This window comes from Netta rufina (assembly GCF_964035555.1).
Source record: "Netta rufina genome assembly, chromosome: 2".
NCBI classification, from domain to species: Eukaryota; Metazoa; Chordata; class Aves; order Anseriformes; family Anatidae; genus Netta; species Netta rufina.
This window is the reverse complement of record NC_140124.1, coordinates 31,250,948-31,263,392: the sequence shown is the minus strand read 5'-3', so window position 1 is coordinate 31,263,392 and position 12,445 is coordinate 31,250,948. Positions and strand designations below refer to the sequence as shown.

At 40.5% G+C, this 12,445-nt stretch overlaps 1 protein-coding gene across 2 annotated transcripts in view; it reads right to left on the bottom strand.

The window, feature by feature from the left end:
- The window catches only part of BZW2 (basic leucine zipper and W2 domains 2), a 56,135-nt gene that overhangs the window by 1,676 nt on the left and 42,014 nt on the right, over positions 1–12,445 (bottom strand). For both annotated transcript variants that reach the window (XM_084282682.1, XM_084282683.1), the window contains exons 8-11: positions 11,994–12,164; positions 11,405–11,551; positions 7,113–7,251; positions 504–626 (exon numbers count right to left, since the gene is read on the bottom strand). In XM_084282682.1, coding sequence (XP_084138808.1) covers positions 504–626; positions 7,113–7,251; positions 11,405–11,551; positions 11,994–12,164 — 580 coding nt within the window. The remainder of the gene's footprint in view (positions 1–503; positions 627–7,112; positions 7,252–11,404; positions 11,552–11,993; positions 12,165–12,445) is intronic.

Here is a 12,445-nt window from a genome sequence, read left to right as displayed (position 1 = left end):
GCCTAAGCATTCATATAGAATGAATTTCAACCACAGTGGCACAGGCAGGCTTAAGTTATGTTCATGTGGTCAGTATAGATAATAGAAAAAGAGGTATCAATATAAAAAACCATCAGCTTGTATATGCTAACACCAAGGTCATCGTGCTGTCATCAGTGCTAGCTACGGCAAGGTAGCACAGTGATGTCAGCGCATGCTACACTTGCACTGCCATTTGGCTGTGAAGATGTTCCCAAAGATTTTATCCTACCTGCAGAAGCTTTAAGAATTTATCTACTGACAAGTGGTACCTGATGACTTAAAGAGTTAATAAGGACACCTTAAATTAAGAAGCAGCAAGTGCTGTTAGGCTTGAGCATGACTGTAAACAATCTGGAACAGTCAAACCCACTGTCTTTTATTCCAAGGCTGTAGACTTCATGTGCCTTGTACAACTAAAATGTGAGAAGAAACACATTTGGATTCACAAAGAGACTGACACATTGCTTTAAATGAATCCATACCTTCTTCAGCGTTTTGCAGCCACTCCACAAATTTCTTCATCTGGTCAAGAAAAACACTTTTGCCTTTAGCAACATGTGCTTCTTTATACCATTTGAGGATAGCTTCTTCACTCAGAACATCAGCTGAAATACAGATCAGTGTTTGTATGTAGTCATTGTACTTTTTAAGGTTAAAAGACAGGGGGAAGAAAGATAGTACCTGGTTTTGTTTTTTAAAGGCAGCATAAAATAAGTTAATATGGTCACAATGGAACAAGTTTTGCGTTAACTATAATAGGCTATAAGGACAGAGTATCTGATGCATATTAGGGATCCCAGATGCAATTAAATGTGTTAGATGTAAAATAAAGTACCGAATATTGTGCTTTCACAAAGGGAAGTTCTCTATTCATCTGCTTTAAATACACCATGTAAGATAGTTGATTAAAAATCCATCTACACATCTTAGAGGTTACCACAAGAAGAAATACCGTGCTTTTTCTTGCTGTTGGATCACAGAACTGTGCATGGCTCTAAAAACCTGAAGCAAAAGATATCTCCTGACTGCACAGTTAAAAGACAGCTAATAGGGATTTTTGGACATTTTTCCCTAGAAGTTTTATATTGCTTTTAGGTAATCAGTTTTAAGACTACCATTCATTCAGACCACCCATTTTAAGGGAACTGCTCAGATGGACAGCACAGCTGACATTCTTCTGTCAAGTATCAAGAACAAAATAACTGTCTGAGGGAGCGTGAGACTGAGTGAAATTCAGAATAAAGAAATCCTAATAAGCAACAAGGACACTTATTGTTTCCAACAGATGCAAATTTAGGTCTAGCAACAGACCCCTAGCCCCAGGAACAAAGCTTCTGTGATCCAGCCAAGCCAAATATCTCCGTAATTGATGGCTGCGGAGGCAAAATCTGGGATCCACAATGGCATTTTGGCAGTTACATAATGCAGGAGGAAAGAACAAAAATCAAACTGTATTTGTTCTATAAAAAGACTAAAGACAGCTTTCTGCATCTCATTAAAATTTCCATTCTTCTTGCCTTTGAACACACTACCCTCCCTTGTTCTGCAAAATCAACACATTTATGTTGAGTGCTTTTCTGCTGCCTTGAACTCCTTGGTGTCGTCCCACTGATTTGGCATTCACTTGCTGAAGTGTGAACCCTGACCATCACCTTCTGCTGCAGCCTAAAGGTCACAGCAGATATGGCAGTGAAGAGAAGGTGGCAAACTGAATTAAGTGACATCCGATCAAATACATCTGATCAAACCAGACAGAGTAGGCACACTTCACATATGCTGTTGAATAATAAACAGATGGAAGAAACCTGGGATACGTCTGAACTTAATCAAAACTACCCCAAGACATCCTATAGTAACTGAATGCAAAACATCTCCCTGAAAATTTGGAATTCAGTGAGTGCATGACTGTAAGTTACCTTGTCACTCAGACACTTTCAAATTTAAACCTCTTCTGCAGTTTGCTGCAATTGACAGTAAGCTGAAAACACAAGGAGAGCAAGACTGCTCTGGCTGTACATCGTTTTTCAGTACATGTAAGTTGTGCTGAGAGAACTCTACAAGCAACACAAAGCTGTTATCTTTCAGAAATCCTGACACCCCACAATGAATTTTTCCTCAAAAGTAAAAGCAGTACTGGAGCTAAAAAAGAGGTTTCACTTTGCATTAAATACTTGTCAGTAGTCTGTAGCAGCACCTCAAAAGCATTACAGCATTTAATAATTCAGGATTTTCACTTACCAAGCTTAAAATATATTTCACATGGGCTCTCATGAAGCTGGAATTTCATCCTTGTATGTAAATCATTTTCTTGATTTGCAGCCTATAAACTTGGTGGGTTTGTTGCCAAAGAGGAAAGGGAAACTTACCTCTCTCCACCCCCAACCCTAAATCTGGTAATAGCAGTATGCAATCTCACAACGTGCCCTGAAGATTAAAACATTCTCGAGTTGGGTGGATGAGGAATTTGCCTGTATGTAACTCCATAGCAATAAGCCTCCTACACCAACAGAGAAGAAAAAATGCTTTCAACTGCAAAAAGGACAACTGCAACTCTCCTTTCATTTCTGAGCAATATTATCTGAACTACATTCATGCCTCCAGTGCTCATGAGAGCTGTGCTGTCAGCACAGAGATGCTCAATTTAGCAATCAAGCAGGACAGGGTGTAGTTAATCATACCCCTAGGTTGCTTTGAAGCAACAGAACACTGGAGGGGACAGAAGGAAGAAGGGAATGACTCATTTATATAAACTCATATAGCTGTATCATCTATGAGTTATTTCTCATTAAACTTGATTATAGGTATATTTTAACCGCTGAAGCTGAACTCTGTGGTTTGTGGGCATGTGCACATCATTTTCACTGCAGTCCCAGGTGATGTCAGCCCAAGAGACGTCTTTCCTGCAGCTGCAGCCACCCTCCACTCAAGCCACCCACTGCGAGAGCCTCCAGGGACATCTGTCTTGAAAGAGAGAGGTTGCAAAGCAGAGTCTTTGAAGAGCCCAATTTCTTTACTGCAGGGTTAACTGGAATGTTACTTGAAGTTTAGGTCTCAGCTTCATACTAAATCACCCAGCGTGAATGCGCTTCTGCTTTTAACTCAGACTGCATAGCCATCGGTGGTAAAGAGGAGCATACGCTGGCAGTTGCCAGCACAGTCAATCAATCTGCAAATTTCAGCTCAGCTCTACTGCAGACAACTCATCTGGGAGGACAGCCTTAAGGCAAGAGCTCTTTCAATACGGGGAATGTCACCCACAGTACAATTACGGTCTTCATGATTTATTTTTTTCCTGGGAAGATTTTGCATCCAGTACCAAAAGACAGTACTTGGATACTGAAGATCATTTAAAGATAATTGGATTCTATCAAGAACAGAAACCCACCAAAACCTGAATGTCAAGCAGAACTTGAAGATTCAGTTGTAAGTGCAAGATTCCTACTGTTTGAGAAGAGAGTCTGCATCTTCTGGTTACGACACCTCCATACTGCAGGGGAGCATCTCTGAGGTCTAATTGGGCTACAGTAGACTGGAGTACTATTCCACATGCACAAGAGATTTTCTCCCTCCTCGTTATTTTGTAAATACTGACTCACCTTTTAATGCAGAGGTACACAGACACTTTGTGCCTGCTAAGGGGGTTTGTTGTTCGGAGGATGAAATTTTGATCCTCATGAATGGTTATTAATTTCAATAGTGTCACGAGTTCACACTTGAAATTTCCAAGTTGGACACAAACTAAAAGAAAGGAGAGTCTGCAAGCCTGGACTATTTTGTATAAGTGATTTGCAATTTTTCTGGACAGATTTCTGATCCTGTGGCTGTGCTCTTTAAGCTTGGCTAAAACACTAATTACAGTAGCACTGCTTCTCTGGTTACCACTTAAAGCCAATGTCACTGCCAGGAATTAGTACAGAACAGGACAGGTTATTTTCCTCAATACTCTACCAGGAGCACAAAGATATAATAATGTCAACAAGCTTTAACCAACTGCAGAACTGCTTTTGTAGATTATACCTACAAACTGGTAAAAATATTACATTGCACATTGTTTAGAGATGCGACAGATTTCAGAACAATTAAAAACACCACAGGTTTTCAGGCCTTCTAGATAGTAATGAACCTAACCACTCCAATTAATATATTCAGACATTTCCAGGTAATTCCTGGGAAAGTAATCCAAGGGCTATTTGGTAATGGAAAAATGGGAAGGATTTAAACCCAAGATGTTAAACTAAACTTGTCAAAGCATGGGGTGACAATCACATCTCCAATAATCATCTTCATGCCCAGGAAACAATCCCTCATGATGAGTAACAAGCAATAAGCAGTCCACATGCCTGCTGGTAAATAGCTGCATTTCTGACTGCCTGTCCACAGATATCCAGATGCCTATATTTGTCTCTAGGTACCTTGAAACCTCTCCAAATCCTATATAAGTTACAGATGAAGCACAACAGAAATGGGAATACAAGCATCTGCTGTTCCCTCACTGCCAACACAGCCATTAATAGCTTTTGGGGGCTGTTCTCCTTGACTAATAGGAAGCATAAGATACATTGTCATCAGCAAAGAACCTGTGATAAAGCATGTCTCTAAAAGGACTGGATGGCTTGTTTCTAGCGGAGAGGTATGAGCTGGGGAGGAAAGGGTGAGGTCCACCAGCACTGAAATGAAGCCGGGGCAGGCAGCACCCAGTCCCCATTTCAGGCTGGTATCTTCCTCTAGACAAACCAAAGTCATGAGCAGCTAAAGTGTGATAATAAGGATCACGTGGGAATCTTTCCTGGTTAATGCAGAAGCACACCCTCACCTAATGGGCACAGTCTGACTCCAAAGCTGCCTTAAATGGATGGAGCTAACAACTTCCTTACCATGTCCAGGCTCAAAGGGGTCCTACTACTACTGGCTGTAACATCAGGCTTGCAATTGCTGGTAGGCAACAGTATGTTTGTCAAATGGGCAAATGTAGCTTCAGCCTAAATGGGGGCAGGAAGGGCTGGCAGCTGTGCTGCCTCATGACTGCATCATATGATAGAGCAGGAGGAACTCTGGCATGCCTGCCCAAGACACTCAAGACAGATATGGGCACGTGCACTCTGAATATTGCACATTCTGAACACTCCATACCTGCTGCAGTGTGCTTTCATGGATGGGCCATGGCTCCTAACGTTCTTCTAGACATCATGGGATGTTGTGACACATGTAGTGCTGAGGCTAAGGTCTTCCCATCCTTCCTAACTAGCCTGCCCACGCACATCTCCAGAGTCAGAACAAGGGCTTGTGGGGTGAGCAGAGTAGGTGGGAACTGGATTTTTGCAGCACCTTAAGTTTAATGTACCCATTAGTATTTTGTTTTTAGGTTCTTTGGAATGTCGGGGTTACTCTTGCAGGCTAATGCAGTACTGAACTTACAAAAAAAAAAAAAAAACTTGAAAGGAATCCTATACAAAACTATTTATTTTAACCATTGCTTATTGTCCAACTGTACAGGTCTTAAAATATTGGCTCATTTGCCACGTGCAAAGTGATTTTTCCTTTTCCAAAGAAAACTCAATATAGTGCTTGTTGCAGGTTGCACTGTCAGGTTTTTCTTCAGTTATTCATGATCTTTACAAATTATAGAATTTGAAGGCAGAGGGACCACTGGGTGTACTGCTTTTTCATTTAATCATTGAGGCCACAGTATATTGACAGAAGGACGGAGATAAATCTGTCTGATTCACTTGTTTCACCTTTTGAAGCCATGAAAATATTTTATCAATTTGAACTTGTTTGACTTGAATGTGCACCTGGACACCACAGGGTGAACAAAGGTCGGTGCTGGGCTTCTGCTCCTGCTGATTTTTCTCCTTCAGCTATTTATAGCAGGAATGTCAGAACAAACTGTTTGGCACTCACCCATTGCACACACTGCAAGACCATTAGTCTCTATGACAACCTGATCTGAATAAACTTGCTAAGAAGTCTGCTTCACAATAAAAAAATAAATCTGTCAAACTGTGGCATCTGCAATGAACTGTCAGGGGAAGAAAAAAGGAGAAGAAATAAAGAAGAGCTCCATTCTTGCAGAGAGGGAATAACACTGTACTGGGTCTTGCTGGGATGGAGTTAACTTTCCCTGCAGTGGCCCATATTGGTGTTGCGCTCTGCATCTGTAGCTAGAACAGCATTGATCTCTCACCAGAGTTTTGTCTATTGCTGAGCAGTGCTGGCACAGCACCATGACCTCCTCCAACTCCCCCCTGCCCCCAGAGCCAGCAGGCTGGGGGTGGGCAAGAGGTGGGGAGGGGACATCACCAGGGCAGCTGACCTAAAGGGACATTCCATGCCACGTGATGTCACACTGGGCCATAAAAGTTGGGAAAGAACTGCTGTGCCACAGCAGCTGGGAGAGAGGAGCGAGAAGCAGCCCTGCAGCCCCAAGGTCAGTGCAGCAGGAGGGCATGAGGTGCTCCAGGCATGCAGCAGCAGTTCCCCTGAGGCTGAGAAAGCAGCTATGGTGGAGTTCAGCTGCCCAGCAGGGTAAAAATCACCACAAACACCCCCAAAAAAACTTGAAAAATCTTCCTGCCAAGATAGTTTGCACTTTCAAATTTTTAAAAAACTAAACTCTAATTTGTTTTTTAAAGCTGTCAGAAATGTACAAAGATTTCTTCTCAGACCTGGTAATATACTAGGACAAAAATCCCCTCAGACTGTAGATACTGCTTAGATCCTGCTCAAGCTTGACTGTAGGATAAACAGAGAAAGACGGGCTTGGTTTGACTTCTCCTGTTGCCACACACTCCTTTGAACTAACAAAGTGTAAAGTGTTTCAGAGTTCAATTCAAACATATTTTTGCATATGCAGTTACCTAGAGAACATCAATTTCCTATTACATCATAGGTGAGCAGTTGGCACACAGCAACTACACCACAGGAGAATGGTTTGAGCGTTTAAAATTAAGGTCTCCCTACAAAGGGGCTACAGTCCAGCCCTGCCTCTAACACATGCCCATAACATACTTAATAACTTCGTTCAACACAGTCAAGTCAATGCCAGGTCCAATGTCCGTGTACAGTATATGACAGTGCCTAAAGACTTTTACCTTTATAAAAGAGTACCACTATCTTCTGAAAGGCTTTCATGAAGTGGATGTTGTCATAACAGTACTCCTGCACCTTCTGGAGAAGAATCAGCTCTGACTGGCCTTGAGTGCTGAAGACAGCAAGCAGAGGGGCGTATTGCTGAAAGGAGGACACACAAAAAAAGCAAACTGCATATCAGTATAGAAAAAGTAAAATAAACGTAGCTTCTTATTTGTATGCATCATGAATTTCATCACTGAAAATGTTTCACTGAAACCGTAGATTTACTTGCCAATACATTTACCTAAACATATACAGTGCACATATAAATACCAATGAGCATTCTGTAACGTACTGCATGCTGTGAACTAAATTTCAGTATGACTTTTAGATACTGAATTTTGTAAAATGAATTTATGAGTCCACATCATTAAGTACTGGTGTTTGTACATTTCACAAGACAGCATACAGCATGTAGATTAAGGAATGACACTTTATTGATGGTCATTATGTAAGATATCCAAGGATGAAGCACATAAAACTATAAATCCCCAGTTTTCCAGGGGTTTCAGAAGTCTCAGGGAAATTCAGTTACTCCCATCTAACTGTGTTCAAGTGTCATTATTATTCTTACCACCATCAACCTATCATGAAAACATTGCTGTTTACCAAAGCAAAGGTTGTCAAAACATGGCACTAAGTGCTAATGAGATTCTGATAAGACAGCAGCTGTACGTTTCATCATCTTTTCCTGGAGTTTATTAATATAATAAAAGAAAATATTTTTCACTTTATGCAATTTGTATTATTTCAGATCCTAAAATTTAAAATTACATTAAAGGATCAAATCTGAGTCACTCTTTCCTTAAAAAATGACAGTTTTTATATCCATCTCTCTTTCTAATTTCCTTTCTTCTTAGCCTGCAATGAGTCCAGCTAAGGCTGCAATTTTAAATTTAAGATACTATTAAAAGCATTTTTCAGAGCTGAAGGGAAGAAAGAATACCCGTGATCTTCAGATCCCCTGGCCATAAATATAAGTTAACATTACTATTTAAATTGTTCTCGCATTGATCAGTTCAGCCTTTCTTTGTTTTCAATAATACTGCTTGGCTTTTACCAGCTGGAATTGCAATGGCTTGACGTAACGGTGTTAAACCTGTGTGACTAGGGCTCCCAACTGGTAATGTCAGGTAACTGAGCACCTTAGGCAGCAGTGATATAAACGTTCAAAAACATGCTTTAGGACATCTTTACAAGTGGCTAAATCTTGAGGATGTTACTCAATGTGATCCACAGGAAAAAAAAAAAAAATTGAAACACATGAAAAAAATGAGCACAATCTGAATTATTTTGCAAAAGATATTCTAGAGCAACCTGTATTGGCTATTAACTTAGAGAGAGAGCAAGAAGTCATACAGTAACTAATAAGAGCAGCTAGTCAACCAGACAGTGTAGTTACTTTTGGAAGAAGCTGTTTTACAAATTATGAAAAAAAAGACTACAACACTGCTAACACTAGATGTTGAGTTTTTCCACTTCAGAAAGGTATACATACGTTTTCAAAAACAATTTACTTTTTACTCCACAAAAATTAGGGGACTGTGGGTAGCAAGATTCCTCCCATTCTTCTCTTCGGCCCTATAAACATCCAGCCGTTACTTAGTCAAGTTGCAGGTAGGCAGGGCAATATACACTGCAGTTTGTCTAGTACTATCAGCAAAACCCAATCCCATCCACAGGTCTGTGATGTGCAGCTGCCTCTTGGTGTTAAGTGATTTATTAAAAAATATCTTAACTTCTCAGTTTAGAAATAAGAGATCCTCATATTGCTAAGTTGACCGACTCCCTTCACATTCCTCTCGCTCATTAACTGGTACAGACTTAGAACTGGAAGTTTCACAAGTGTCTAAATGACTGAGGAACCATAAAATTAGATTTCTCTCATTGTTGGCCAAGCAAAGCTGCAGTATTTTCCATTTGCCTCAGGTTATGTTGCAAAAGGTCGGCAGCTCTTGTGCCACAAAGCTGACACCACAGTTTTGTTTCTAGTGAGAACTATCTAGACGATTCTCTCCATCCACGAGGATGGGGCTAGATCCTAGGTGGCCTAGGGGTTAAGTCCTAGTGTAGCTGTGAGGTTACTGGAAGGCTGAGGAGCTTACTCTGTAAGATTCAGGGTTTAACAGCTTTCCATATCTCCTCCTCAGCCCAAAACTTACCAGTCCTGCAGTACAGATGGCACACATGACATCCACGTTTACTGCACCTTGGAATTTCTTTCCAGGGGTCCATTGCACACAGCTTACTAAAAGAAATCTAATGACTTCAGCAGACTGGTACCTACATGTCAGTGCTAGGAGAACTGTGAGTTATCTGTTGGTACAGCCACACAAGAATAAGTCACAGCACCTGGCATGTTCCACTTTGAGTAGGTATTTATATGCATACTGACTCATACCATCAGGGCAAAGCAACTCCATTAATTGTTTCAGGGAACGTCAACACACAGGAGAAAACTGGGCTGTGTGTCACGCTAACACACTTAATTTGATTTCTGGAGTTGGATCACACATTTGGTCAGCTTAGAGCCCAAAGAGGGGAATCCAAGACCAATGTGGAACAAATGCTGTTTATTTCTGAGCAATGACAAGTAAAGAAGCAGCAGCTAGTAAAATCTACACTTTTATTTCTAGTACTTCTGTTAAACTCCTACCTGTAAGTATAAATAGTAAACACCCCATAAAACTCATCTGATTTTAGCCTTTGCACATAGTAATGAAGATGCGTATCTTACATAGGTAAGTTGCTTTACCTAATTTAGTGGTGTTACACACATAGCTGATGGCTTGCTAAGCAAGGCTTGTAGGACTAAGCATCCAGTCAACAATATCTGTACAAAGCCAGATATGTTTCTCTTCCCACTGTTCAAATATTCCAAGAAGTATTTGTTAATTTGCCCTGCGGTACTAGATGATAAATCTCAATGGATACTCTGTTACAACTCAAATAAAGAGATGTGATCAATCACTACATCAAAAGAACAAGAAAAACAATGTCTCTCCTCCTTCTGGAAACTCTCTCATCTTTCTACTGTTATTTGGGTTGTTGTAGCTGCAGAAGACTTCAAGGCATTCAATTTTACCATCAAAGACTATGCAAGATCCCGAGTGACTACATTTCTAGGATGACTGATGTTGCTCTTGGGAACCTAAATTCAGATGAAACGACAGTCATAGTAGGAGCTAAACCGATGTGGGAACTTCAAATATGGGAAAGCACCAATACAAAGAGGAAAGGAATTCTGATCAAGCTTAAGATCCATTTTATCACCAAAAAAAAGTACTGATTGCTTTTGTCTTATGGTACATTTTTGCAGTCCTGGCTGTGAAGGAGTATCTTTTTGCTCATAGTAAACTTAGTCCTTTTCAGCTGGTAAACTGAAAAGCCTTTCTTTCCATGTCCTGAGTTCAAGTGTCTTGCACTGCGCAATCCTTCATGATTGGATTGAAGAATGATAACCATTGCAAGGAGACTGATTATTCTGCACTGTGCTTTGTTTTGTTTTTTTTTTCCTCCTGAGGTTGCAAGGGCTTTTGTAGCAGTACGTAACTGTGACACTGCAACCTGTCATCACTTAAAAAAAACACAGTCTGGCTTTCTATGCATTTAGTTCTCTTACCCATAAGCAGAGCATCTGGGCTAGAAAGTGCACACTCACTACACAGTGCAAAGGCTCTCAAGTCAGCTCCTGCCTTACTAGCTGAGTAGCAGCTACCCAGCTCCCACAGTCAGCAACAGCATCAAACACTTCACAAGTTCAGAGCTCAGTAGTCCTGCCAGGATCTAAACAGCTCTGTGCAAAGCCAGCACAGGTGCTGCCTCACCATGCTCCCAAAACTTCTTTGCTCCTGGCAAAGACATTGCAAAGACAATTCCAGCAGGCTTACTAGTCAGGTCTAAAAAGACTCAAGTCTCAGCACTTGTTTAATATTGTGCCCTAGGCAAGGAGCCTCTCAGCACGCTGAGAAAGCATAATGCAAAGGCACTCAAGCTACAACCACCTCAGCTTGCCCTGGTTTTCTGCACTGTATGCCTCAGGGGACAGTACAGCATTCAATAATCTGCACCTTATTTTAGCATTACTGTGAATGAAGGAGAAGGTACTACACACAAGATACTGCAATGCATGGTATTGCTATTAGCCCTTAAGACTGAATCTCCTGGATTTAATCAAGTAAGAACTTGGCAGCTCTAGAATGTATTCTGTTGTTTCACAGCAAGCTCTTCCCCTCGTCACCCAGGTACACACCTTTAGATGTTTGAGGGCTTGCTCTGCAACCAGCTCTTCTTTCTTGTTCCATTCCACAGCATTCATTACACAGGTCCACAGGAGACCAATCACTGCTGGCTCCGGCAGCTCGTTTCTTTTCATTTCCTCTTTTACATAAAGCACTACCTGAAGCATGAAATAAAATGCTGTGTTGAGCAACATTTCCAATCAGCCAGTAACAAGTCCATCACCACAGTACAGAAACAACAAGAAACAAATTTAGAACAAGAATAAAAACACTTACCATGTTTTTATTTGGCAACATTACTATTACTTGACTACAAGTTTTCTCCTTCCCATACAAACTAACAGTTAATGCAGGTACATGAACTTCATTCTCATCAAGTCTAACTGAACATAAAAATGTAGTCATTTACACTTACAAATCTATAAGGTGTTTTGTTGCTTTGGCCTTTTGAAGGCACAAAGTGAGTTGATCGATAAATTAAAGGAATTTAAAGAAAAACAGAGGAAATCTTTAGGAGTCTGTACCTGCTCCTCTCTATTTATTCTTTATTTACATATTTAACTATGATTATATAAACAGAAGTTGTAAAACACTCTTTACCTCCTTAATTGGGCATTCCTGAGAGAGACGTTCTTGTAGCTCTTTTTGAAGTTCTTTACGAGTCCCCAGTGACTGCTGAACTCTAAGGAAATCTGAGAGCTCTTTTAAACCTGCTTCAGTAAAATACTTGGCAAAATGATCCACATTCTGCCTGTTGGCTGGAAACAGTTCCTAAAAAGACAGGAAAGCTCTCTGTTACATAAATAACAAACAAGGACTCTTGACAAAATGGAATTTATTTATTTATTTATTTATTTATTTTTAAGTCTGTTCAATGGTAATCACCTGTTACCACACCTGTTACTGCTTGTATTAACACTGGAAAAGTCAACACTTCGTTCCCCTTGTTTAGTTAGAGCAGAGAGAAGAAATGGTGGTCAGTTATGCAAAAAGCCTAACACCCTTTCTACACATACTAAGGGTACACATTAAGGGCACATACTAGTGAACAG